The sequence below is a fragment of the Salvelinus sp. IW2-2015 genome, linkage group LG18 (assembly GCF_002910315.2).
Source record: "Salvelinus sp. IW2-2015 linkage group LG18, ASM291031v2, whole genome shotgun sequence".
Classification (NCBI taxonomy): domain Eukaryota; kingdom Metazoa; phylum Chordata; class Actinopteri; order Salmoniformes; family Salmonidae; genus Salvelinus; species Salvelinus sp. IW2-2015.
In genome coordinates, this window is record NC_036858.1 from 40,924,269 (window position 1) to 40,948,172 (window position 23,904).

Below are 23,904 nucleotides of genomic sequence, written 5' to 3' on the forward strand. Positions count from 1 at the left end.
CATTCCTCTGGAAGTGGTAAACATGTAGATAGCTATATAACTCTTCTGTCTGACTGCTCTGCTATGTCTCTGGAACAACAGAGTATTAACAGATAGATGGACTGCACAACAGTCAGGCAAGAGTGATCTACATTCAGTCAATGGGAGAGGAAGGAGAAATTTAGAAGGGGTACAGTATATGGGGTATACAGGGAGTGAGGGAATCACCTTGGCCTGGGCTTTGTGGTGGAAAAGACTGCTAGATATTGGAGGCAATATTTTTCATTTAATATTATATCTGAAATAATGACATTATTGATAACCTACTCTCTGTAACATTTTATTTCCTACATTTTTAGAAGTCAATCCTCCCCAAAGCAGATCTTTGTGAAGGCTGTGAATACTGAATATATCATATTTTTCACACTCCCATTCCAGAACACGGAGATGGATGAAGTCGAATACTTTAAAGGAAGGAGACATCCACTATGACAGCACATTTTGTCTTTGAAAGCCTACCTAGGAATCCTACTGGGCTGCTGCCTGTCACATTCTCCCACAGCACAGAGAGGGGGTGAAGAGGGGTCTGATTGCTTGGTGAGTGTGTGTGTGTGTGTGCGTGTGCGTGTGCGTGTGCGTGTGCGTGTGCGTGTGGCGTGTGCGTGTGCGTGTGTGTGTGTGTGTGTGTGTGTGTGTGTGTGTGTGTGTGCGTGCGTGTGTGCGTGTGTGTGTGTTTGTGTATGGATGGATGTGAGTGAGTGAGGGGGGAAATACAGTGCATTCGGAAAGTATCCTTGACTGTTTGGAAATTTTGTTATGTTACATCCTTATTCTAAATTGAATAAAATAGTCCCCCCCATCAATTTAGACACATAACCATAATAAGCAAAAACTATTCATTTTAAATTTTTGCAAATGTTTAAAAACAAAAAAACGGAAATATCACATTTACATAAGTATTCAGACCCTTTCAGTATTTTGTTGAAGCAGATTTGGCCGCAATTACAGCCTCGAGTCTTCTTGGGTATGACGCTACAAGCTTGGCACACGTGTATTTGGGGAATTTCTCCCWTTCTWCACTGCAGATTCTCTCAAGCTCTGTCAGGGCCACTCCAGCTCTGGCTGGGCCACTCAAGGACATTCAGAGACTTGTCCCAAAGCTACTCCTGCGTTGTCTTGGCTGTGTGCTTAGGGTCGTTGTCCTGTAGGAAGATGAACCTTCACCCCTTTCTGAGGTCCTGAGCGCTCTGGATCAGGTTTTCATCAAGGACCTCTCTGTACTCTGCTCCGTTCATCTTTCCCTCGATCCTGACTAGTCTCCCAGCCCATGCCACTGAAAAACATCTCCACAGCGTGATGCTGCCACCACCATGCTTCACCGTAGTGATGGTGCCAGGTTTCCTCCAGACGTGATGCTTGGTATTCAGGCCAAGGAGTTCAATCTTGGTTTCATCAGACCAGAGAATCTTGTTTGTCATGGTCTGAGAGTCCTTTAGGTGCCTTTTGGCAAACTCCAAGCGGRCTGTCCTGTGCTTTTTACTGAGGAGTGGCTTGCGTCTGGCCAATCTACTATAAAGGCCTGATTGGTAGAGTGCTGCAGTGATGGTTGTCCTTCTGGAAGGTTCTCTCTCCACAGTTTTTTTAATCTGTTTATCAGTTATGTGGAATAGAGTTCCATGTAGTCATGACTCAATGTAGTACTGTGCGTCTCCCATAGTCTGTTCTGGACTTGGGGACTGTTAAAACTTCTTATGGCTGAAGGGGCAGTATTGAGTAGCTTGGATGAAAGGTGCCCATTGTAAATGGCTAGCTCCTCAGTCTCAGTTGCTAATATATGCATATTATTATTAGTATTGGATAGAAAACACTCTAAAGTTTCTAAAACAGTTTGAATTAAGTCTGTGAGATTAACAGAACTCATATGGCAGGCAAAAACCTGAGAAGTTCCACTTCCTGTTTGGATTTTTTCTGGGGGTGCCATATTTTCAACCAAGCTCTTATTGAAAATACAGAGAGATGTGGATGGGTTTTCACTTCCTACGGCTTCCACTAGATGTCAGCAGTCAATAGAACTAAGTCTGATGACTCTAATGTGAAGGGRGGTCGAAGGAGACAGAATTTAGTATGAGGTGCCATGAGGTGACCATGCATTCAACACGCGCGTTCACGTGAGAGGCAGCTCCGTTCCATCTCTCAATTGAAGTCGATTTAATTCTCCGGTTGGAACGTTATTCAAGATGTATGTTAACAACATTCTAAAGATTGATTCAGTACATCGTTTGCCATGTTTCTACTGACTGTAACGGAACGTTTGGACATTTCATCACGTTATAGTGGTCGCGCTTTGAGACTTTGGTTAGGGTATTTGGTAAACAATTCGAAAGTAGCTAATTTGACATAAATAACGGACATGAACGAACAACTCAAGCATTTATTGTGGACCTGGGATTCCTAGGACTGCATTCTGATGAATTCATCAAAGGTAAGGAAACATTTATCATGTATTTTCTGGTTTCTGTTGAGTCCAACATGGTGGCTAATTTGGCTAATCATCTGAGCTCCGTCTCAGATTATTGCATGGTTTATATTTCCGTAAAGTTTTTTTGAAATCTGACACAGCGGTTGCATTAAGGAGAGGTATATCTATAATTCTATGTGTATTACTTGTATTATCATTTATATTTGAGTATTTCTGTTGAAACGATGTGGCTATGCAAAGTCACTTGATGTTTTTGCAACTAGTGAATCTAACGCCTCAATGTAAACTCAGACTTTTTGATATAAATATGAACTTAATCAAACAAAACATGCATGTATTGTGTAACATGAAGTCCTATGAGTGTCATCTGATGAAAATAATCGAAGGTTAGTGATTAATTTTATCTCTATTCTGGTTTTTGTGAAAGCTATCTTTAGCTGGAAAAAAATGGCTGTGGTTATTGTGGTTTTGTGGTGACCTAACATAATCGTTGGTAGTGCTTTCGCTGAAAAGCCTATTTGAAATCGGACACTTTGGTGGGATTAACAACAAGATTACCTTTAAAATGATATAAGACACATGACTGTCTGAGGAATTTTAATTATGAGATTTCTGTTTTTTGAATTTGGCGCCCTGCACTTCGACTGGCTGTTGTCATATCGATCCCGTTAACGGGACTGCAGCCATGAAAGGTTTTAAGAGACCTCTGGTGGCATGTATTGTGGGGTATGCATGGGTATCTGAGCTGTGTGTTAGTTGTTTAAAAACTTCTTAAGGATCGGCGTTCTGTCAACGGGACAGTTGTAAATCATGCAGTGCGTTATATCAAGATCTCAGATTTTAGAATAACAACAAATATCGGTACATAGAAGTGTCTTATATTGGCTGAAAGCTTAAATTCTTGTTAATATAACTGCACTGTCCAATTTACAGTAGCTATTACTGCGAAAAAAAGGCAATGCTATTGTTTGAGAGCTCCTAACAACAATTTTTTTTTCAACGCGATAGGTTTGATAAATTCACATCTGAAGGTGAAATGTGTACTTACTTTCTGAARTCTTGCTCTGATTTATCATCCAAAGAGTCCCAGAGATAACATGAAGTGTTGTTTTGTTATATAAAATCCTTTTTCATGTCCTAAAAAGGTCCATATAGCACGCACGATCGCTTTTGTATTTCCATTCATTCAATTTGCTAAGAAAGGAATCTGGGTAAATCTCACCCTAAACATTAATTGAACGAATCAAATCACGTTCATATCTATTCCTCAGAGGTCCTAGAATGTAACAAGACTTCACTATTTCATTAGGCGTGTAGTATATCCTATAGGACACCATATTTGGTCAGAGAGCGAGCGGCCATCACTTGAACAACTGTATCTTTGTCAAATAAGCACCAATCGGGGTCAAACAAAGCTAGCTAGATAGCCAATGAGCTGGCTAGATAGCCAATGAGCCGGAAACCATATATATGTCGTAAAATGTAGCTTCTAACCTTGTACGATAGCATGCCATTAAATTTTGCACAAAAATTACAAGGATATTCAGAGTTATGAAGTTATGAAAACTGGTTGTTTTGCAAATGTTGAACTTAAAAATTGAAAATTGAAAAAAGGGTCCATCCCTAAGAACAGACAGCTCAGTGCTTTCAACAGCTCAATACCTTTCACAAAGACAAGTAATGATGAAGTCAATCTCTCCTCCACTTTGAGCCAGGAGAGATTGACATGCATATTATTAATGTTTGCTCTCTGTCTACATCCAAGGGCCAGCCGTGCTGCCCTGTTCTGAGCCAACTGCAATTTTCCTGTGTCGCTCTTTGTGGAACCTGACCACACGACTGAACAGTAGTCTAGGTGCTACAAAACTAGAGCCTGTAGGAGCTGCCTTGTTGGTAGTGCTGTGAGGAAAGTAGAGCAGCACTTTATTATGGACAGACTTCTCCCCATCTGAGCTACAGTTGTATCAATATGTTTTGACCATGACAGTTTATAATCCAGGATTACTCCAAGCAGTTTAGTCACGTCAACTTGCTCAATTTCCACATTATTTATTACAAGATTTAGTTGGTTTAGGGTTTAGTGAATTATTTGTCCCAAATACATTGCTTTTWGTATTTGAAATATTTAGGACTAACTTATTCCTTGCCACCCATTCTGAAACTAACTGCAGCTCTTTGTTAAGTTTTGCAGTAATTTAAGTTGCTGTAGTAGCTGATGTGTATAGTGTTGATTCCTCCGTGTAAATAGACACATTGGCTTTACTCAAAGCCAGTGGCATGTCGTTAGTAAAGATTGAAAAAAGTAAGGGGCCTAGACAGCTGCCCTGGGCAATTCCTGATTCTATCTGGATTACGTTRRAGAGGCTTCCATTAAAGAACACCCTCTGTGTCCTGTTAGACAGGTACAGTTGAAGTCGGAAGTTTACATACACTTAGGTTGGAGTCATTAAAACTAGTTTTTCAACCACTCCACAAATTTCTTGTTAACAAACTATAGTTTGRGCAAGTCGGTTAGGACATTCMCTCTGTGCATGACGCAAATAATTTTTCCAACAATTGTTTACAGACAGATTATTTCACTTATAATTCACTGTATCACAATCCCAGTGGGTCAGAAGTTTACATACACTAAGTTGACTGTGCCTTTAAACAGCTTTGGAAATGCCAGAAAATGATGCCATGGATTTAGAAGCTTCTGTTAGGCTAATTGACATAATTTGAGTCAATTGGAGGTGTACCTGTGGATGTATTTCAAGGCCTACCTTCAAACTTAGTGCCTCTTTGCTTGACATCATAGGAAAATCAAAAGAAATCAGCAAAGACCTCAGAAAAWWWTTTGTAAACCTCCAAAAGTCTGGTTCATCCTTGGGAGCAATTTCCAAATGCCTGAAGGTACCATGTTCATCTGTATAAACATTGGTACGCAAGTATAAACACCATGGGACCACGCAGCCATCATACCGCTCAGAAATTAGACGCATTCTGTCTCCTAGAGATGAACGTACTTTGGTGCGAAAAGTGCAAATCAATCCCAGAACAACAGCAAATGACCTTGTGAAGATGCTGGAGGATACAGGTACAAAAGTATCTCTATCCACAGTAAAACGAGTCCTATATCGACATAACCTGAAAGGCCGCTCAATTAGGAAGAAGCCACTGCTCCAAAACCGCCATAAAAAAGCCAGACTACGGTTTGCAACTGCACATGGGGACAAAGATCTTACTTTTTGGAGAAATGTCCTCTGGTCTGATGAAACAAAAATAGAACTGCTTGGCCATAATGACCATCGTTATGTTTGGAGGAAAAAGGGGGAGGCTTGCAAGCCGAAGAACACCATCCTAAATGTGAAGCATGGGGGTGGCAGCATCATGTTGTGGGGGTGCTTTGCTGCAGGAGGGACTGGTGCACTTCACAAAATAGATGGCATCATGAGGTAGGAAAATTCGGCGGATATATTGACGCAACATCTCAAGACATCAGTCAGGAAGTTATAGCTTGGTCACAAATGCGTCTTCCAAATGGACAATGACCGCAAGCATACTTCCAAAGTTGTGGCAAAATGGCTTAAGGACAACAAAGTCAAGGTATTGGAGTGGCCAGCACAAAGCCCTGACCTCAATCCTATAGAAAATGTGTGGGCAGAACTGAAAAAGCGTGTGCAAGCAAGGAGGCYTACAAACCTGACTCAGTTACACCAGCTCTGTCAGGAGGAATGGGCCAAAAGTCACCCAACTTAATGTGGGAAGCTTGTGGAAGGCTACCCGAAACGTTTGACCCAAGATAAAACATATTTTTAAATGCAATGCTACCAAATACTAATTGAGTGTATGTAATCTTCTGACCCACTGGGAATGTGAGGAAAGAAATAAAAGCTGAAATAAATCATTGTCTTTACTATTATTCTGACATTTCACATTCTTAAAATAAAGTGGTAATTCTAACTGACCTAAGACAATGATTTTTTACTTGAAAAACTGAGTTTAAATGTATTTGGCTAAGGTGTATGTAAACTTCCGACTTCAACTGTAACTCTTTATCCACAATTGTGCAAGGGTTGTAAAACCATAACACATACTTTTTTCCAGCAGTAGACTATGATTGGTAATGTCAAAAGCCACACTGAAGTCAACAAAACAGCCACCCACAATATTTTTATCATAAATTTCTCTCAGCCAATCATCAGTCATTTGTGTTAGTGCTGTGCTTATTGAATGTCCTTCTCTATAATCGTCCTGAAAGTGTGTCAATTTGTTCATTGTAAAATAGCATTGTATCTGGTGAAACACCATTTCCCCAAAGTTTCTAAAGGATTGTAACAGAATGATTGGTCGGCTATTTGAGCCAGTAAAGCTCATTCTTAGGTAGCGGAATTACTTTTGGTTCCCTCCAGGCCTGAGGGCACACATCTTCTAGTAGGCTTAAATTGAAGATATGCCAAATAGGATTGCCAATATCGTTCGCTATTATCCTCAGTAATTTTCTATCCAAGTTGTCAGACCCCGGTGGCTTGTCATTGTTGATAGACAATAATAATTTTTTCACTTCTTCCACACTGACTTTACGGAATTCAAAATTACAATTCTTGCCGTTCATGATTTGGTCTGATATACTTGGATGTGTAGTGTCAGCATTAGTTTCTGGCATGTCATGCCTAAGTTTGCTAATCTTGCCAATGAAAAAATCATTAAAGCAGTTGGCAATATCATTCGGTTTTGAGATGAATGATGGAGCTGATTTTGCCTGTTTTCGCAAAATTTCACTGAAGGTGCTCCAAAGCTTTTTACTTTCATTCTTTATGTAATTTATCTTTGTTTCATAGTGTAGTTTCTTCTTCTTTTGTGGTGGCATATTTCTGCCTTACCAAATGAGGAGAGTTACCAACTACACACCAGTCAGAGTTATACTTAAACTCCATCTTTAATAATAATAAGCTTTGCAATAGCCTTTTTGACTTTCAATGATGCGCTATCTCTAATGAACCATTGAAAAGTGACTACAGAAAAATACAAAGATCTTTTATAGCCAAGATACACCCCTCTCAACTTACATGACGAACCACAGATCTTAGGAACTGTTCACAAAGAAATACTTTTTCTTGAGAAAGGAGTATCCCKTAGCCAGATAACATTCGCTATAAATTATCGTTCAGTTTGGTCCCTCAGACGAGGTTCTAATCTCGTTCCTGGTACTTCATAGTACAAAAACACCAACTCATCCAATGGCATATATCAATTATCACCTCTAGATACTCCCATCTCAAGTAAACCCCCTCTTGACCCCACTCCTGGACAAGCTCACTGAGGGGAGTGAGCCTCTATGTCATACACTATCCCAGGATAAGTGTAAGATCAGAGAGGACATACAATGTTTCCAGACACTGCCATACACCTCCCCCAATGGGAAAAGGAGGGAGTGACTGGCGCACAGACAATGTGGAGACAAGTAATTGGTCCCCATTAATCACGCCATCCCTTCACATGGTTGAAGAATAGGTAAAGACACATTCACATATGAAGACAATGTTCCATTCTGTTCTCTTTCCTTTCTGATGTTCTGCATAACACCAGGGACATGTGAAAGACAAGCCTGACCTCTCCCCTCTCTGGGCCCCAAGTGACTGAGCTCCAGCTTAGGGAAAAGTGCAACTGCCAACACTATAGTCCAAAAGGATACATTCTAATGACAAGTATCTCACATAAGCATATTATGCAAATAAAACATCTTAATTATCTATGTTACCCAACTAATTCTGATTCATCTGCCACACTTTTTATTCATTTTAGTCACATGATTTCACAGTTTGCCAATCGGTTGTGCAGCCAGATTTATTTGTCATTCCTTTTGCCTCATCCCTCTCAACCATAATTTTTTTWAATTCCTCATCAATCCACAGGGATTTAACACTTTTTTCAGTCATTTTATTCATGGGTGCAAGCTTATTAGTAACTGGGATAAGCAATTTCATAAATGTGTCAAGTACAACGTCTGTTTGCTCCTCATTACACACCACGGACCAACAAGTATTGTTACATCATCAACATAGGAATCACTACAAAACTTATTTTATTACCTCTTATACACTATATTATGCCCAGCCATTGGAACTTTGGTTTTCCAAGATATGGCTACCATATTGTGATCAGTACATCCGATGGGTCTGGATACTGCTTTCTAGCACATTTCTGCAGCATTAGTACAGATGTGATCAATGCATGTTGTTGATTTCATTCCTGTGMTGTTTCTAACTACCATGGTAGGTTGACTGATAACCTGAACCAGGTTTCAGGCACCGGTTACAGTTTGAAGCTTTTTCTTGAGTGGGCAGCTTAAATGAAAGCCAGTCAATATTTAAATCACCCAGAAAATATACCTCTCTGTTGATATCACATACATTATCAAGCATTTCACACGTTATCCAGATACTGACTGTTAGCACTTGGTGGTCTACAGCAGCTTCCCACTAGAATGGGCTTTCGGTGAGGCAGATGAACCTGTGGCCATATTACTTCAACAGTATTTAACATGAGTTCCTGTCTAATCTTTACAGGAATGTGGAAAAAACACCTCCACCACTGGCAATTCAGTGGATTGGGCATGGAGAGAGACCAGGGGGAACAGTCAGAGGGACAAACACTGACAGTTGGAATATGTGATGGAATGGAGTAGGGAGTGGTGTGCGTGCGTGCMTGTGTGTACCTTGGTGGGAAAATGTGTGTTGGCAGTGGCACAGGGAGAGAGACCTGCTCTAATGGGATCCTGGAGGCTGAGAAATTAAAACATGAGATTTGGGGCTGTAGGGTTTCCATGGCCCTGAGTCTGTAGGCATCTGGCTTGTAACTGCATATCATTAAAAGGTGGAGATCATCTGGATCCCTCATGGCTGAGCTATTTTTTCAGTTTTCGGTTGTGTATTCAGGTTCATTACGTGCCCTCCTTTGTGTGGTGGGTCAGGTGGGTTTTACATTAGCAGCAGGGTTGAACTCTAACCCAGATGGAGTAGATCATAGGGATGGATGCCTGTCCACATCCCCTTAATCACACTTGCAATGTCAAGTGGTAACAAACTCTGTGTGTGTGTGTGTGTTATTTTATCAGGAAAGATATTGAGATCTAGGTCTCTTTTTCAAATGTTCCCTGCACATTACAAATATACACATAATACAAAAACACAGTAATGGGAAGCACATGTAAAACTTCACAAATCACGCAGAAAAACTGACATTCCTCCACAAATAATTCCCAAATCAATACTCTAAACTGCCCGAACGGCACCAGAACATTAAGATGAAATGTATCAAGAATGTTGTTATTGTAACAATGACGCTGGGAGTCAGGCGGAGGAGTGACGCCATCTGAGCGTACTTGTCACGCCCTGACCATAGTTTGTTTTGTATGTTTCTATGTTTTGTTTGATCAGGGTGTGATATGAGTGGGCATTCTATGTTGTTTGTCTAGTTTGTCTATTTCTATGTGTTTGGCCTGATATGGTTCTCAATCAGAGGCAGGTGTTTKTCGTTGTCTCTGATTGGGAGCCATATTTAGGTAGCCTGTTTTGTATTGTGGGTTGTGGGTTATTGTTCCTGTTTTATGTGTACTTGTGTTCACGTTACGGGACTGTTTCGTCGTCGTTTGTTTGTTGTTTTTTTTGTTTTAGTTTTGTTCAAGTATTCTATTCTATTAAAATGAATACTCACCACGCTGCATCTTGGTCCTCCTCTCTTTCGCCCGACGAAGAACGTGATAGAATAACCCACCAAAAAGGACCAAGCAGCGTGAATGGGAGGAACAGCGCTTGGTGGAAAAATGGACCCGGGAGAAGGATGAGTGGGTAACAACCTGGGAGGAGATAGACAGGTGGTCGATCGATCCAGAGAGAGTGCCAGTGCCCGCCTGGGATTCTATGGAACAGTGCGAGGAGGGATACAGGAGAATGGAGGAACAGCGACGATATAAGGGTACACGGCTAGCACGGAAGCCCAAGAGGCAGCCCCAATAACCTTTTGGGGGGGGGGGGAACACGAGGAGATTGGCTAAGTCAGGTAGGAGACCTGAGCCAACTCCTCGTGCTTACCGTGGGGAGCGTGTTACTGGTCAGGCACCGTGTTATGCGGTGGAACGCACGGTATCTCCAGTGCGCATTTCTAGCCCGGTGCGCTCTATTCCAGCTCCTCGCATTGGCCGGGCTAGAATGGGCATCCAGCCAGGTAGGAGAGTGCCGGCTCAGCGCTCCTRGTCTCCAGTGTACCTYCTTGGACCAGGATATCCTGCGCCGGCTCTGCGTACTGTGAKTCTGCACAGCCCTGTGCGTCCTGTGCCAGCGCCCTGCATTTGCAGGGCAAGTATAAACATCCAGCCAGGACGGGTTGTGTCAGCTCTACACTCCAGACCTCCAGTACGCCTCCACAGCCGCAGTAAGTCCTGTGCCTGCTCCCCGCACTCGCCCTGAGGTGCGTGTCTCCAGCCGGTACCACCAGTGCCGGCACCGAGCACCAGGCCACCAGTGCGCCTCCAGGGTCCAGAACTCCCTGTGCCTGCTCCCCGCACTCGCCCTGAGGTGTGTCTCCCCAGCCCAGTACCACCAGTGCCAACACCACGCACCAGGCTATAGTGCGCCTCGGCAGTCCAGTACGCCCTGTTCCTCCTCCCCACCCTGCCATGAGGTGCGTGTCCCCAGCCCGGTACCACCAGTGCGGCACCACGCACCAGGCCTACAGTGCGCCTCGCCAGTCCAGAGCGTCCCGGCGACAGTACCCAGTCCAGAGCGTCCGGCGACAGTACCAGCCGAGCGTCGCAAAAGTACCAGTCCAGAGCGTCTAGCGACAGTCTACAGACCAGTACCCAGTCCAGAGCGTCCGGCAACAGTACCCAGTCCAGAGCATCCGGCAACAGTACCCAGTCCAGAGCGTCCGGCGACAGTCTACAGACCGGAACCTCCTACGACGGGCCGCAGACCGGAACCTCCTACGACGGGCCGCAGACCGGAACCTCCTACGACGGGYCGCAGTCCGGAACCTACCACCTACCACGACAACAGTCACAATAATGCATAAGTTAAACAATTAAACCCACTCGGGTACAACACGTTACCCGGGGAAAAACCAGCCTGGCACGTAACACGAAACATGTAACAAAACAATTCCACACAAAGACATGGGGGGGATCAGAGAGAATATATATGTAGTGTGATTAGGGAATGTAAACCAGCTGTGTGGGGAAACAAGACAAAACAAATGGAACAATGACAAGTGGAGCAGCGATGGCTAGAAGACCGGTGACGTCGACCGCCGAACGCCGCCCGAACAAGGAGAGAAGTCGACTTCAGCGGAAGTCGTGACAGGGCTACGACTCGAGAGAGGAGAATTATGGGTGCACTCAGGGCAGGAACCTTTCCCGAATCGTAGAGAYGGGACATCGGCTTTGGTGTTCTTTGAACCTGGGCGATATGTCAGAGTGAAGTCAAATCTAGTGGGAAAAAAGGGCTCACCTTGCTTGGCGGGGGTTCAGCCGCCTCGCTGTCTGTATGTACTCCAGGTTCCGATGGTCAGTGAGCATGAGAAATGGGTCCTTGGCATCCTCAAGCCAGTGTCTCCACTTCTCTAATGCCAACTTCACCGCCAGGAGGTCCCATYGCCGACATCGTAGTTCCTCTCTGCAGGGGACAGTTTCTTTGAGTAATATGCACATGGAAACAATTTATGTGGATTACCTTGTCGTTGGGACAGGAAAGCCCCCACAYCCACTTCTGAAGTATCCACCTTCACCACAAAGGGCAGCGTAGGATCTGGGTGTTTGAGCGACGGGGCGGGGGTGAAATGTCCCTTCAGTAGGCGGAAGGCTTCGTCGGCTGCAGAACTTCACCCCAACGTACAGTGACCAGCCTTGAGGAGAGAGGTGAGAGGAGAGCGCTACAGTTCTTGATGAAGTGGCGGTAGAAGTTGGCAAACCCCAAAAACCATTGTAACCCCTTTATTGTGGTTGGGACTGGCCATGACCTGGCAGCATCTACCTTCTTACCATCCATCATCACTTCTTGCGGACTGATCTGGTAACCCAGAAAGGAGACAGCCTCCTGATGGAATTGGCACTTTTCCGCTTCGACATATAGGTGGTTAGCCAGGAGGCATTCTAGGTAGCTGAGTAGACCAGGATGTCGTCGATATAAACGAACACCTGGCGTCCGAGCATATCCCAGAACACCTTGTTAACGAATGCCTGGAACACTGACGGAGCGGTCTGGCCATCCTGCCGTAGTTGGAATAGGCGCTCACTCCCCTCTCTGCCCTCTGGTGGATGATTGAAGACTAGTCTGAACAGAGCCATGAACCCCTCATAGGAGCCCAGCCCCTCCTCTCTCCCAGGCGGCCGTAGCCCACTCCAACACGCGTTCGGTCAGCAGGGAAATAACCATGGCAACCTTGGACCTCTTGGTGGTGGGGGCTACCATCTGATGAGCAAAATAGAGGGATCCCCGCTGTAGGAAGCCACGGCATTTGGATGGAGTCCCGTCATATTTGTCCGGGAGGGACAAACGGGCATCGCTGATCTGGGTGGACTGCTGGATCAGCTGGGGTGCTGGCTCGCTGGGTCGACTCGTGGTAGAGAATCCTCCGCTTGTTAGAGGTGACGCCCCACAGGTAATGTCGAGATGTTGAGGAACGCGGAGGACCTCATCCATAGCCGTCCCCAGATACGCCAGCTGGTCGTGGTGTTGACGAAGTAGATATCCCTGTTTGCCGACCATCTGGGAGGTCTTAATTCCTTGCTGCTTCCATTTGTTGAGGCAGTACTCTGTAACAATGACGCTGGGAGTCAGGAAGCAGGTGCAGTTGGTGAGTTTAATAAAGAATATAGAGCGATACAAAACAAGAGACTCGTCTGGACATGAGCACAGAACCAATACTGCCTGAACGGTGATGCTAGGGAGTGCTATATAAAGGAGAAGTAATCATGGTAGTGATGGGGCCCAGGTGTGCGTAATGAGGGTTGCCAGGACCGGTGGTTAGTAAACGGGCGACGTCGAGCGCCGGAGCGAGGGGAGACTTGACAGTTATAGCAATACGGTGCATTAAAACTTAACCTTGTAAACAAAAAGGGAGTAATGTATAGATCTACAGGTCATTAGCGAATCCAGCCAACCTTTTGATACAGGATGCAGTGATGACTATCAAAACTGTAATGCGTGCGTGCATACGTGTGTGTGTTAGCAGAATCTTAGAATCAGAACAGCAGCACACAGCCAAACTATGAATGAGATGCCACGGAGTACGCCACCCCGCACTGACCCTCAACCCTCCAACAACAAAAACACACAGAAGAGAGCAGTTGGTGAGTGCCAGCTCTCAAGCTGTGTATGTGTGTGTAGACTAAACAAACTCTTGGTTTTGACTCCCTGAAATCTCTGCAAAGGAGGCATGCCAAATCATCACCTCACCAAAAGACTCACTGTGACACAGGTGTCTGCCAAAGACAGAACCAAGCAGGGTTGAATATACCAGCTTTCGTCTTTAAATCTCCTCTCCCTCCACCATCCCCACCAGTACCAGTACCAGCACTGTCCTCTCATCCCATAGACACAGTTTATGTATGCTCTGTTTGCGTGCTGGATACTGCATACTGGACCTACACCTTGTGGAGATGACCTCAAACACATAGCATTTTTTGAGTCGTTGTATTTTTGCTCAAAAGCATATAGACATTGTGAGTAATTCAAATGGAGTATTGACTCACATAAACCTTTGGAACATTGAGCACGCATGGGGGATACAAACATATGTTAGGATATAGGGGAGAGTGGGGTAAGTTGAGCCAATGGGGTAAGTTGAGCAAAAGGGGTATGTTGAGCCAAAGAGGTGAGCTGAGTCAAAGGGGTAAGTTGAGCCACCCTTGTTTCTAGGAAACCATGCACAGAATTAATCATTTGACCAAATATTTAGGAAGAGGTCATCATTTCATGGAGTCTGTGAAGGAAAAAAACACATAGAAAAAATGGTAAGCAAGTTAGGTTAAAAAAATTGATTTTCATCCAACTCAAATTCATGTATTATGTTAGAGGTTTCATGATACTGTATCTAAACCGAAGTAGATACTTTTAAGATTGTTCTATACATCAGTTGGGGTCTCAATATGATGTTCTAAACCTAGCATGAAAGTGCATTATTGTGGCTGATATATTATTGTGGCTAATATAGTCAAAATGATTGCTTGGGGTAAGTTGAGCCAATGGTCAAGCAAATTGAAGTGTTTTCTTCCAAGGTGTAATGCAAGGCATTATCCTTGGGATATGAGATAACAAAAGGGCCTGGACATTGTTAAAGGTTTAAACAAATGACAAAGTTAGGTGTTAAGCCTGTGTTAAAGATGCTTAAAATTATTAAAAGACAAAAAAGTGATTGTGGTTGTGTTGAATTGTTTTGGGGAAATAAAGATAGGCATTGTTTTATGAAGGTAGTGGTCATATTTTATTCAGTACAGATTTGTAGGTGGCTTAACTTACCCTGCCCCGTGGCTCAACTTACACCATACCTGTGGTAAATTGTGCCRAGTGACCACTTTTTTTGGACAAGATATGTTCTCAAAACTAATATTTACACAAATTCAGATTATTTCTAGGGATGCACAACATCCTGAAATATATGTAGAAATCTTTGTTAGAAAGGATAGTATATTTCCCTTGAGGGAGTGATGCTGAATGTAAAAATTGCTCAACTTACCCCACTCTACCCCACATTGAATATGTCTTCTAACTAAATCTATTTTTAATTGCTGTATGTCATAGGTTGTATGATGACACATCGCTCAAGTAGAGTGTAACCTAACATTTTTGACAGCCAGTGCTAGAAATATGTGACTATTTAAAATCACTGAAGTGTTCAGTGGCCTCTGTTTAATGAGGCCCCAGTGTGAATAGAACAACCGTAATGCAATGAGGAATAACACTGTAAATTCATTGAATGTACCAAGTGTAATTCACTGTAACTTGGCTGGGATTTCATTTCAACATCCAGAGGGATTGTTCATTCGTATAAACTCTGAAAAGAAAAGAAAACAGAATGAATTATGGTTCCAGGAAGTGTGATGGAAGTGTTTTTAAAGAATTTTGTCAGTCCTGTGTCTGGAATTATTCAGCACACATGTCCAGAAATAATACTTGCTTTCTCTATCTAAAAGACTGCCGTGCTGTTTGTCCACCTGTATCAATAGTACTGTTGATGTCACAAGAAAACCTTTAATCTCCAAATCATAACATTTTCTTGGATCAACCTTTCATTTCCCCTTAGAATAGAGGGAAATGTGTTCTAAATTGTTAAGGTTTATTTTAGCCTATAGGCAAAGGACTTTGATAAGCCCTAAATTCAGAAGGTACAGACAGACCATTTTGCTTTCACATTGGAAGCTTTTGTGCCCACTGTTTGATCCTTATACCTAGAGCAGGGAAGCATTGCCTGACAAGAACACACTCTCTGCTATGAGCGTCCTGAGAGGTTGTGATAAGTAATTGGAGTGGTCAGACTTGCTAGTGGAGGCCGCAGAATTAATGTTACATGTCTCACATGTTAGATCGCCTCTAACTGAACCYTAATCCTGGAATAATACTTAGCAGCTGGTCAGGAAACAGCTGTGAGCTGTATATGACAAAGTCCACAAAACACTACACCATTGAAGGGGAAAACCAATCACAGATTAATTGACCATTGTAGTGTTCAAAATGTTCCTCTGTTTTAAAAACGGTTGAAAAATAAATAGAATTATCTCTTGTTTGACAGGAGAACACTACTGAATGTCAGACTGTGGTGCTATAGTACCTGTTGTGCCTCCAGCAACATTTGGAGCAGCCATGATGGATAAACCCTCTACTGCTCCTCCACACACCTCCCATCCCACAATAGATGTGCCTTGACGGCCACAGTCTGCATCCCCCTCTCCACAGCCCTGTTCCATCCTGTCTACATAATGTCTCGTACAGACTACAAAAATGGTGCCATTTCTCAAACGGACTACACATATGGCCAACTCTGCCCCATGGAAGTTAAGAACTACAGGAAAAGACCCACAATGCCTTGTTTGGACGATGTGGATGACGGTCACATAATCCTGCCCAGTGTCCTGGAGGTGAGGCGGGTTCCTCTGTGGCCATTGGGCCCCCTGAGGAGTGTCACAAAGGTCAAGGTTATCAGCTTCCTGCTCGGACTGACGTTGACCTTCCTCATTATGGCTTCTTACGTCTTGACCTTGGATAAAAAGGGTCTGATGCTGACACCGCCACCGTTCCACCTCAGTACTACAGTCAACCCCAGCAGCACCATCTCCCCTAACCTGTCCTCTACCAAGGACTATGTCAACATTAAGCTCCTGGTGAAGTGCATTACAGCTAAGCTTGAGTTCAGCCCAAGGAAGCTGCCTCTTCTGAAGGACGTTGTCAATAGTGACTCTCATGTGAGTATGTGTCTGGCCTGTTGTTTCATGTGTGCTATTTTGTTTCAGGGCGAAAATGATTTCAATCATAATATCAATTAAGATAAATTGTCTAGGACTGTTTGACATTGTATCTGTTTTGCACTTCCCAGTTGTTTTCCATTATTCCTCGTCAGTTCCTCCCCAATATCAAGAGTCCATGCTGGTATGAGGAGCTCTCTGGGAAAACCAAAGTGGATCCTTACAGGAAAAACTTGTATGCAGTTCGCTCCAAGACCTTCCGGACTGTCTGTGACTACCTGAGGAATAATTTCCAGGAACACTTGTCCCACAGCTTCAACGACAAGCAATACCGCCTGCGCTGTCTGCCATATTTCTACATCATTGGCCAGCCCAAATGTGGCACAACGGACCTGTTTCACCGACTGCTGCTACACCCGGAGGTTAAGTTCACCACCATGAAAGAGCCCCACTGGTGGACAAGGAAAAGGTTTGGTAAGCCCTAGTCCCCCTGTCTTCACTTTGGTAGAGCTGCCCAAATAATTTTACTTCCCTTGATTTGGATGGAAAACCTTTACATTGGCTTCAACAGACTTTTCACCCTGCCAAAATACATTTCCAGGGGGAACCACCAGTAGTGTGTGGATGAACTTATTTCCATTCATATTCATATTACATATATTTTGAGGTAATCCAGTGTGCCTCTTTTCCCAATGACTGTGCCTAAATCTACATTATGTACACTAGTAACAATATAACTGAATGAAGACCCAAAGAGTTGCCTCTGTTTTGATCATCTCCGCTTGTAATTCCCCCTACGGTTATTTTTCTAAACCTTTGTACAGAGTGAAAAAGTGTTGTTCTAGACCTCTACTGTAGTGTCCAGGTGATAGATGAGACCAGGTCCAGCCCCTCCAGCCTAGTGTCTGTTGTAATTCCTTTAATTGAATGGAATGCTTCTGAGAGGCAGCGTAGGTGTCGGCTCACACTCTGAGGAGAGCCATACTGTAGATCACACAGAGTTCATTGATTGCCGACTCCATCGCCAAGTGGATTTGTGGGCGTTCAAAGCAGTGCGGGAAATGGTTGAAGATGTTGATCTTTCTGCTGACAATGGATCAGAAAGGCAGCTACATCGGGTCTCCTGTGGCGACGTAGTCGGAGGTCTTAATCTGCTCTGAGCTCTGACAGGCGTGAAAATATGGAAGGAACTTACAGTCAAAATTGTATCACCTTAAGCTGGCAGAGAAGTTTTGTTGAAAAATATGATTTGCTTTTGAGAGGGTCTAGAGTTATGATAGATCATAGATGGAAGTGGTAGTAAAATAAGATTGAATGATGAAGTCATTGACCATGATGTTGTTTTCCCTTGTGGTGTAGGTATCATCCATCTTAAAGACGGCCTCCTGGAGCGCTTCCCTGTGGAGGACTACCTGGACCTTTTTGACCTGGCTGCCTACCACATCCAGCAGGGAATACTGGGGAATACCTCTGGAGATGACAGCCAGCGACACCTCATCACAGGTAACATACAGGTCGTCATATATGTACTGTAGGTCATTTATATATACTTGAATAATAATTGAGATAATTTGAAAGTCTTTATAAACTCTTGGGTTGCACTCAACAAAATTAGTCATAGAGGCTGGCTTCTTCACTCTTTTCAAGAGAGTTAGTCATGGAGGCTGTCGTCTTACTCTGTGTGTGTGTGTGTGTGTGTGTGTGTGTGTGTGTGTGTGTTGTTGTGGTGTGTGTGCTGTGTGTGTGTGTGTGTGGTGTGTGTGTGTGTGTGGTGTGTGTGTGTGTGTGTGTGTGTGTGTGTGTGTGTGTGTGTGTGTGTGTGTGTGTATACGTTTATGTGAGGAGAGGAGTTGTGTGATTCAAATCAAATCAAATGTTATTTGTCACATGCGCCAAACAGGTGTCGACCTTACAGTGAAATGCTTACTTACCCAACAATGTAATTTTAAGAAAAAAAATGAAAAAAAGTAAGAGGTAAGTATAACCAAATATTAAAAGCAGCAGTAAATAACAATAGCGGGGCTATATACAGGGCGGTACCGGTACAGAGTCAATGTGTCAATGTGCGGGGGCACCCGTGTCGAGGTAATTGAGGTAATTATGTACATGCAGGTAGAGTTATTAAAGTGGCTATGCATAGATAATAACAGAGAGTAAGCAGCAGCATAGAAAGGGGGGGCAATGCAAACAGTCTGGGTAGCCTTTGATTAGCTGTTCAGGAGTCTTATGGCTTGGGGGTAGAAGCTTTTAGAAGCCTCTTGGACCTTAGACTTGGTGCTCCGGTATCGCTTGCGAAGCAGACAGAAACAGTAGCAGAGAGAACAGTCTATGACTTGGGTTGCTGGAGTATTTCAATTTTAGGGCCTTCCTCTGACACTGCCTGGTATAGAGGTCCTGGATGCAGGAAGCTTGGCCACGAGTGATCAAATCAAATCAAATGTATTTATATAGCCTTCGTACATCAGCTGATATCTAAAGTGTCTGTACAGAAACCCAGCCTAAAACCCCTAACAGCAAGCAATGCAGGGTTAGAAGCACGGTGGCTAGGAAAAACTCCCTAGAAAGCCAAAACCTAGGAAGAAACCTAGAGGGAACCAGGCTATGAGGGGTGGCAGTCCTCTTCTGGCTGTGCCGGCTGGAGATTATAACAGAACATGGCCAAGATGTTCAAATGTTCATAAATGACCAGCATGGTCAAATAATAATGATCACAGTAGTTGTCGAGGTGCAGCAAGAAATGTCAGTTGGCTTTTCATAGCCGATCATTAAGAGTATCTCTACCGTTCCTGCGGTCTCTAGAGAGTTGAAAACAGCAGGTCTGGGACAGGTAGCACGTCCGGTGAACAGGTCAGGGTTCCATAGCCGCAGGCAGAACAGTTGAAATTGGAGCAGCAACACGGCCAGGTGGACTGGGGATAGCAAGGAGTCATCATGCCAGGTCGTCCTGMGGCATGGTCCTAGGGCTCAGGTCCTCCGAGAGAGAGAAAGAAAGAGAGAAAGAGAGAATTAGAGAGAGCATACTTAAATTCACACAGGACACCGGATAAGACAGGAGAAGTAYTCCAGATATAACAAACTGACCCTGGGCTGATGTACTGGGCTGTACACACTACCCTCTGTAGTGCCTTGCGGTCGGAGGCCGAGCAGTTGCCTTACCAGGCAGTGATGTAACCCGYCAGGATGCTCTCGATGGTGCAGCTGTAAAACCTTTTGAGGATCTGATTTCCAATGCCAAATCTTTTCAGTCTCCTGAGGGGGAATAGGTTTTGTCATGCCCTCTTCACGACAGTCTTGGTGTGTTTGGACCATGTTAGTTTGTTGGTGATGTGGACGCCAAGGAACTTGAAGCTCTCAACCTGCTCCACTGCAGCCCCGTCAATGAGAATGGGGTCATGCTCGGTCATCCTTTTCCTGTAGTCCACAATCATCTCCTTTGTCTTAATCACATTGAGGGAGAAGTTCTTGTCTTTGCACCAGGTCTCTGACCTCCTCCCTATAGGCTGTCTCATCGATGTCGGTGATCAGGCCTACCTCTGTTGTGTCGTCAGCAAAGTTAATGATGGTGTTGGAGTCATGCCTGGTCGTGCAGTCGTGAGTGAACAGCGAGTACAGGAGGGGACTAAGAACGGGGCCCCCGTGTTGAGGATCAGCGTGGTGGATGTGTTGTTACCTACCCTTACCACCTGTGGACGGCCCGTCGGAAAATCCAGGATCCAGTTGAAGAGGGATGTGTTTAGTCCCAGGGTCCTTAGCTTAGTGATGAGCTTTGAGGGCACTATGGTGTGGAACGCTGAGCTGTAGTCAATGAATAGCATTCTAACATAGGTGTTCCTTTTGTCCAGGTGGGAAAGGGCAGTGTGCATTGCAATAGAGATTGCATCATCTGTGGATCTGTTGGGGTGGTATGCACATTGGAGTGGGTCTAGGGTTTCTGGGATAATGGTGTTGATGTGAGCCATGACCAGCCTTTCAAAGCATTTCATGGCTACAGACATCAGTGCTGCGGGTCGGTAGTCATTTAGGTAGGTTACCTTAGTGTTCTTGGGCACAGGGACAATGGTGGTCTGCTTGAAACATGTTAGTATTACAGACTCAGACAGGGAGAGGTTGAAAATGTCAGTGAAAACACTTGCCAGTTGGTCAGTGCATGCTCGGAGTACACGTCCTGGTAATCCATCTGGCCCAGCGGCCTTGTGAATGTTGACCGGTTTAAAGTCTTACTCACATTGGCCGCGGAGAGCGTGATCACACAGTCATCCGGAACAGCTGATGCTATCATGCATGTTTCCGTGTTACTTGCCTCAAAGCGAGCATAGAAGTTATTTAGCTCGTCTGGTAGGCTCGTGTCACTGGGCAGCTCTCAGCTGTGCTTCCCTTTGTGGTCTGTAATAGTTTGCAAGCCCTGCCACATCCAACAAGAGTCAGAGCCGGTGTACTACGAGTCGATCTTATTCCTGTATTGACGCTTTGCCTGTTTGATGGTTTGTTGAAGGGCGTAGTGGGATTTCTTATAAGCTTCCGGGTTAGAGTCCCACTCCTTGAAAGCGGCAGCTCTAACCTTTAGCTCAGTGCGAATGTTGCCTGTAATCCATGGCTTCTGGTTGGGGAATGTACGTACAGTCACTGTGGGGACAACGTCCTCGATGCACTTGTTGATAAAGCAAGTGACTGATGTGGTGTACTTCTTAATGCCATCGGAAGAATCCCGGAACGTATTCCATTCTGTGCTAGCAAAACAGTCCTGTAGTTTAGCATCTGCTTCATCTGACCACTTTTTTTATAGACCGAGTCACTGGTGCTTCCTGCTTTAATTTTTGCTTGTAAGCAGAAATCAGGAGGATAGAGTTATGGTCAGATTTGCCAAATGGAGGGCGAGGGAGAGCTCTGTACGTGTCTCTGTGTGTGGAGTAAAGGTGGTCTAGAATTTTTTTCCCTCTGGTTGCACATTTAACATGCTGATAGAAATGAGGTAAAACGAATTTAAGTTTCCCTGCATTAAAGTCCCCGGCTACTCTGGCAACCTAACCAATAGAATGAAAAACCAGCTGGCTTGGTTTGCAACCCTACATTTGTGTCAGGACTATATCTCGTGGAAGGATGAAATAGTATGAATAAATTCATAAAAATTAAGTTTTTAATGAAAATAGGTCCATCATTAATTTAATATGTTGGTATCCCATTGTATGAAAGTAATAATTCCCTCAAATCCGGTGTCTGGAGGATATATTGGCACAGTTTGCCTCCAAACACCAGCTTCTCTGGCATTATCATTTTAAATGGGCATCACACTTCTGTTGGATTGACAGGTGAAGCAAGCGCATCCACGATGTGGGACAACCAAGCCTGGAGCTATCTCTATGACAACCGGGTGGATGGGGAGCCTCCTTTCCTGGCCCAGGACTTCATCCACACTGTTCAGCCCAACGCTAAAATCATCGTCATGCTCAGAGACCCAGTAGAGAGGTACAGATGTGGGATCGTAATTTGACCAGTTTCTCACAGCAGGAAATAATCCTGCAGCAACTGCAGTACATTATCATATGGATTATAATTAATGGGAAAAAAATTYGGGGTTGATCCATTTTTGTGTTTGTGCAAATCAAGTCTGAAATGTTAATGTGGAAATTACAAACCTTAGAATCCTTTTTAAACATTGAATACACTATTCTCACACACCAGGGTGATCAAATTAAGTCCTACATCTGTAGAACTCGAGAATTTGTGGACTTGCTGTCACATAGTTTTCACTATAGGAATGTCTGTGCATTTGGTCAATGTATCTGATGAAAGTATGTTTTCTGGTTTGTGTCTCCCTGTGGCTTAGGTTGTATTCAGACTACCTGTACTTCAACATGGCTAACAAGTCAGTGGAGGACTTTGACCAGAGGGTCTCAGAATCTTTACAGCTGTTTGAGGCTTGTTTAGCAGAGAGCTCCATGCGTTCCTGTGTCTACAATACTAGACTCTCCAATGCCATGCCGGTGAGTGGAACATATAAATAAAATAACAATACATATGCCATTTAGCAGACACTTTTATCCAAAGCGACTTACAGTCATGCATGCATATTTTTATTCCTGGCAATGGAAATGTACAACAGTCTCTTACCATAGGTATTCAAAGTAAATGCATTGGAATGCAATATTCTGTTTATTGTGTCACTATCTTTGGTGGATAGTGTATTGTCTAGATGGGAAGTAATGTGCAAGAGAAAGAAGAAACACTCATTTTTACCGCATTTATTAATAGAGCATTATCCCATAGGGCACAGAGGGCAGTTCAATGTCTAGTTTTGATTTACGCTTGGTTGAGTTGCCAGATAACCTGAATTTAATGTGAAATCAACCACAAATGTCAGTATGTCGTTGGAGTTGGGTTAAAATGTGGGTGAAAAAAGTACTAAATCCCCATTATGTTGATGACTTTTTACAAATCCAATCTTTTTGCAAATCCTCGGTGATTCAGCATCATCAMATTTTTTGGTTTTGTTGAAATGACATGGGAACAATGTGGATGCAAACAGTTTTTGCCCAGTGGGATGTCATCAAAGTGCATACAAAGTTATTCAGAGATGGCTTTGTCTATGCCAAATTGTGATACATTTTCCAGGCCTTAGCTAGATTGATTCCATGCCAAATTGTGATCCATAACTCAGGCCTTTATTTTCCATGTCTAATAGGATATTTTATTCAAATCACGGCTACTTCCTTGAGGCTGGTGAAATTGTGTTGTGACATATGCCACTGATTTGATTAGTGAGGAACTGTGAAGTTTCCTTTCAGAACTGATTGCACTGAGATGCACTTACGGGAAGTTATTTAGGAAGTAGTCTCTAGAAATATTGTCATTTATTTTCAGAAAATACATTTTCTTGCTGTTTTAACTATTTTACTACATTGACATTGGCTCAGTTTTATACAGGTATGTGTGCTTTGTTTAGTTTATGATGATCCCCATTAGCCGTTGCRCATGCAGCAGCTACCCTTCCTTGGGTCCACAAGCTTTAATGCTG

At 43.7% G+C, this 23,904-nt stretch overlaps 1 protein-coding gene across 2 annotated transcripts in view; it reads left to right on the forward strand.

Annotated features, from left to right (window-relative positions):
• Positions 1 to 23,904, forward strand: part of LOC111977451 (carbohydrate sulfotransferase 15) — a 39,231-nt gene that overhangs the window by 13,171 nt on the left and 2,156 nt on the right. Inside the window, exons 2-6 of one of the 2 annotated variants that reach the window (XM_024006884.2) lie at positions 16,223 to 16,892; positions 17,024 to 17,366; positions 18,252 to 18,395; positions 22,199 to 22,355; positions 22,717 to 22,873. In XM_024006884.2, coding sequence (XP_023862652.1) covers positions 16,410 to 16,892; positions 17,024 to 17,366; positions 18,252 to 18,395; positions 22,199 to 22,355; positions 22,717 to 22,873 — 1,284 coding nt within the window. In that variant the 5' untranslated portion in view covers positions 16,223 to 16,409. The remainder of the gene's footprint in view (positions 1 to 16,222; positions 16,893 to 17,023; positions 17,367 to 18,251; positions 18,396 to 22,198; positions 22,356 to 22,716; positions 22,874 to 23,904) is intronic. The other variant, XM_024006885.2, reaches the window with a different exon arrangement.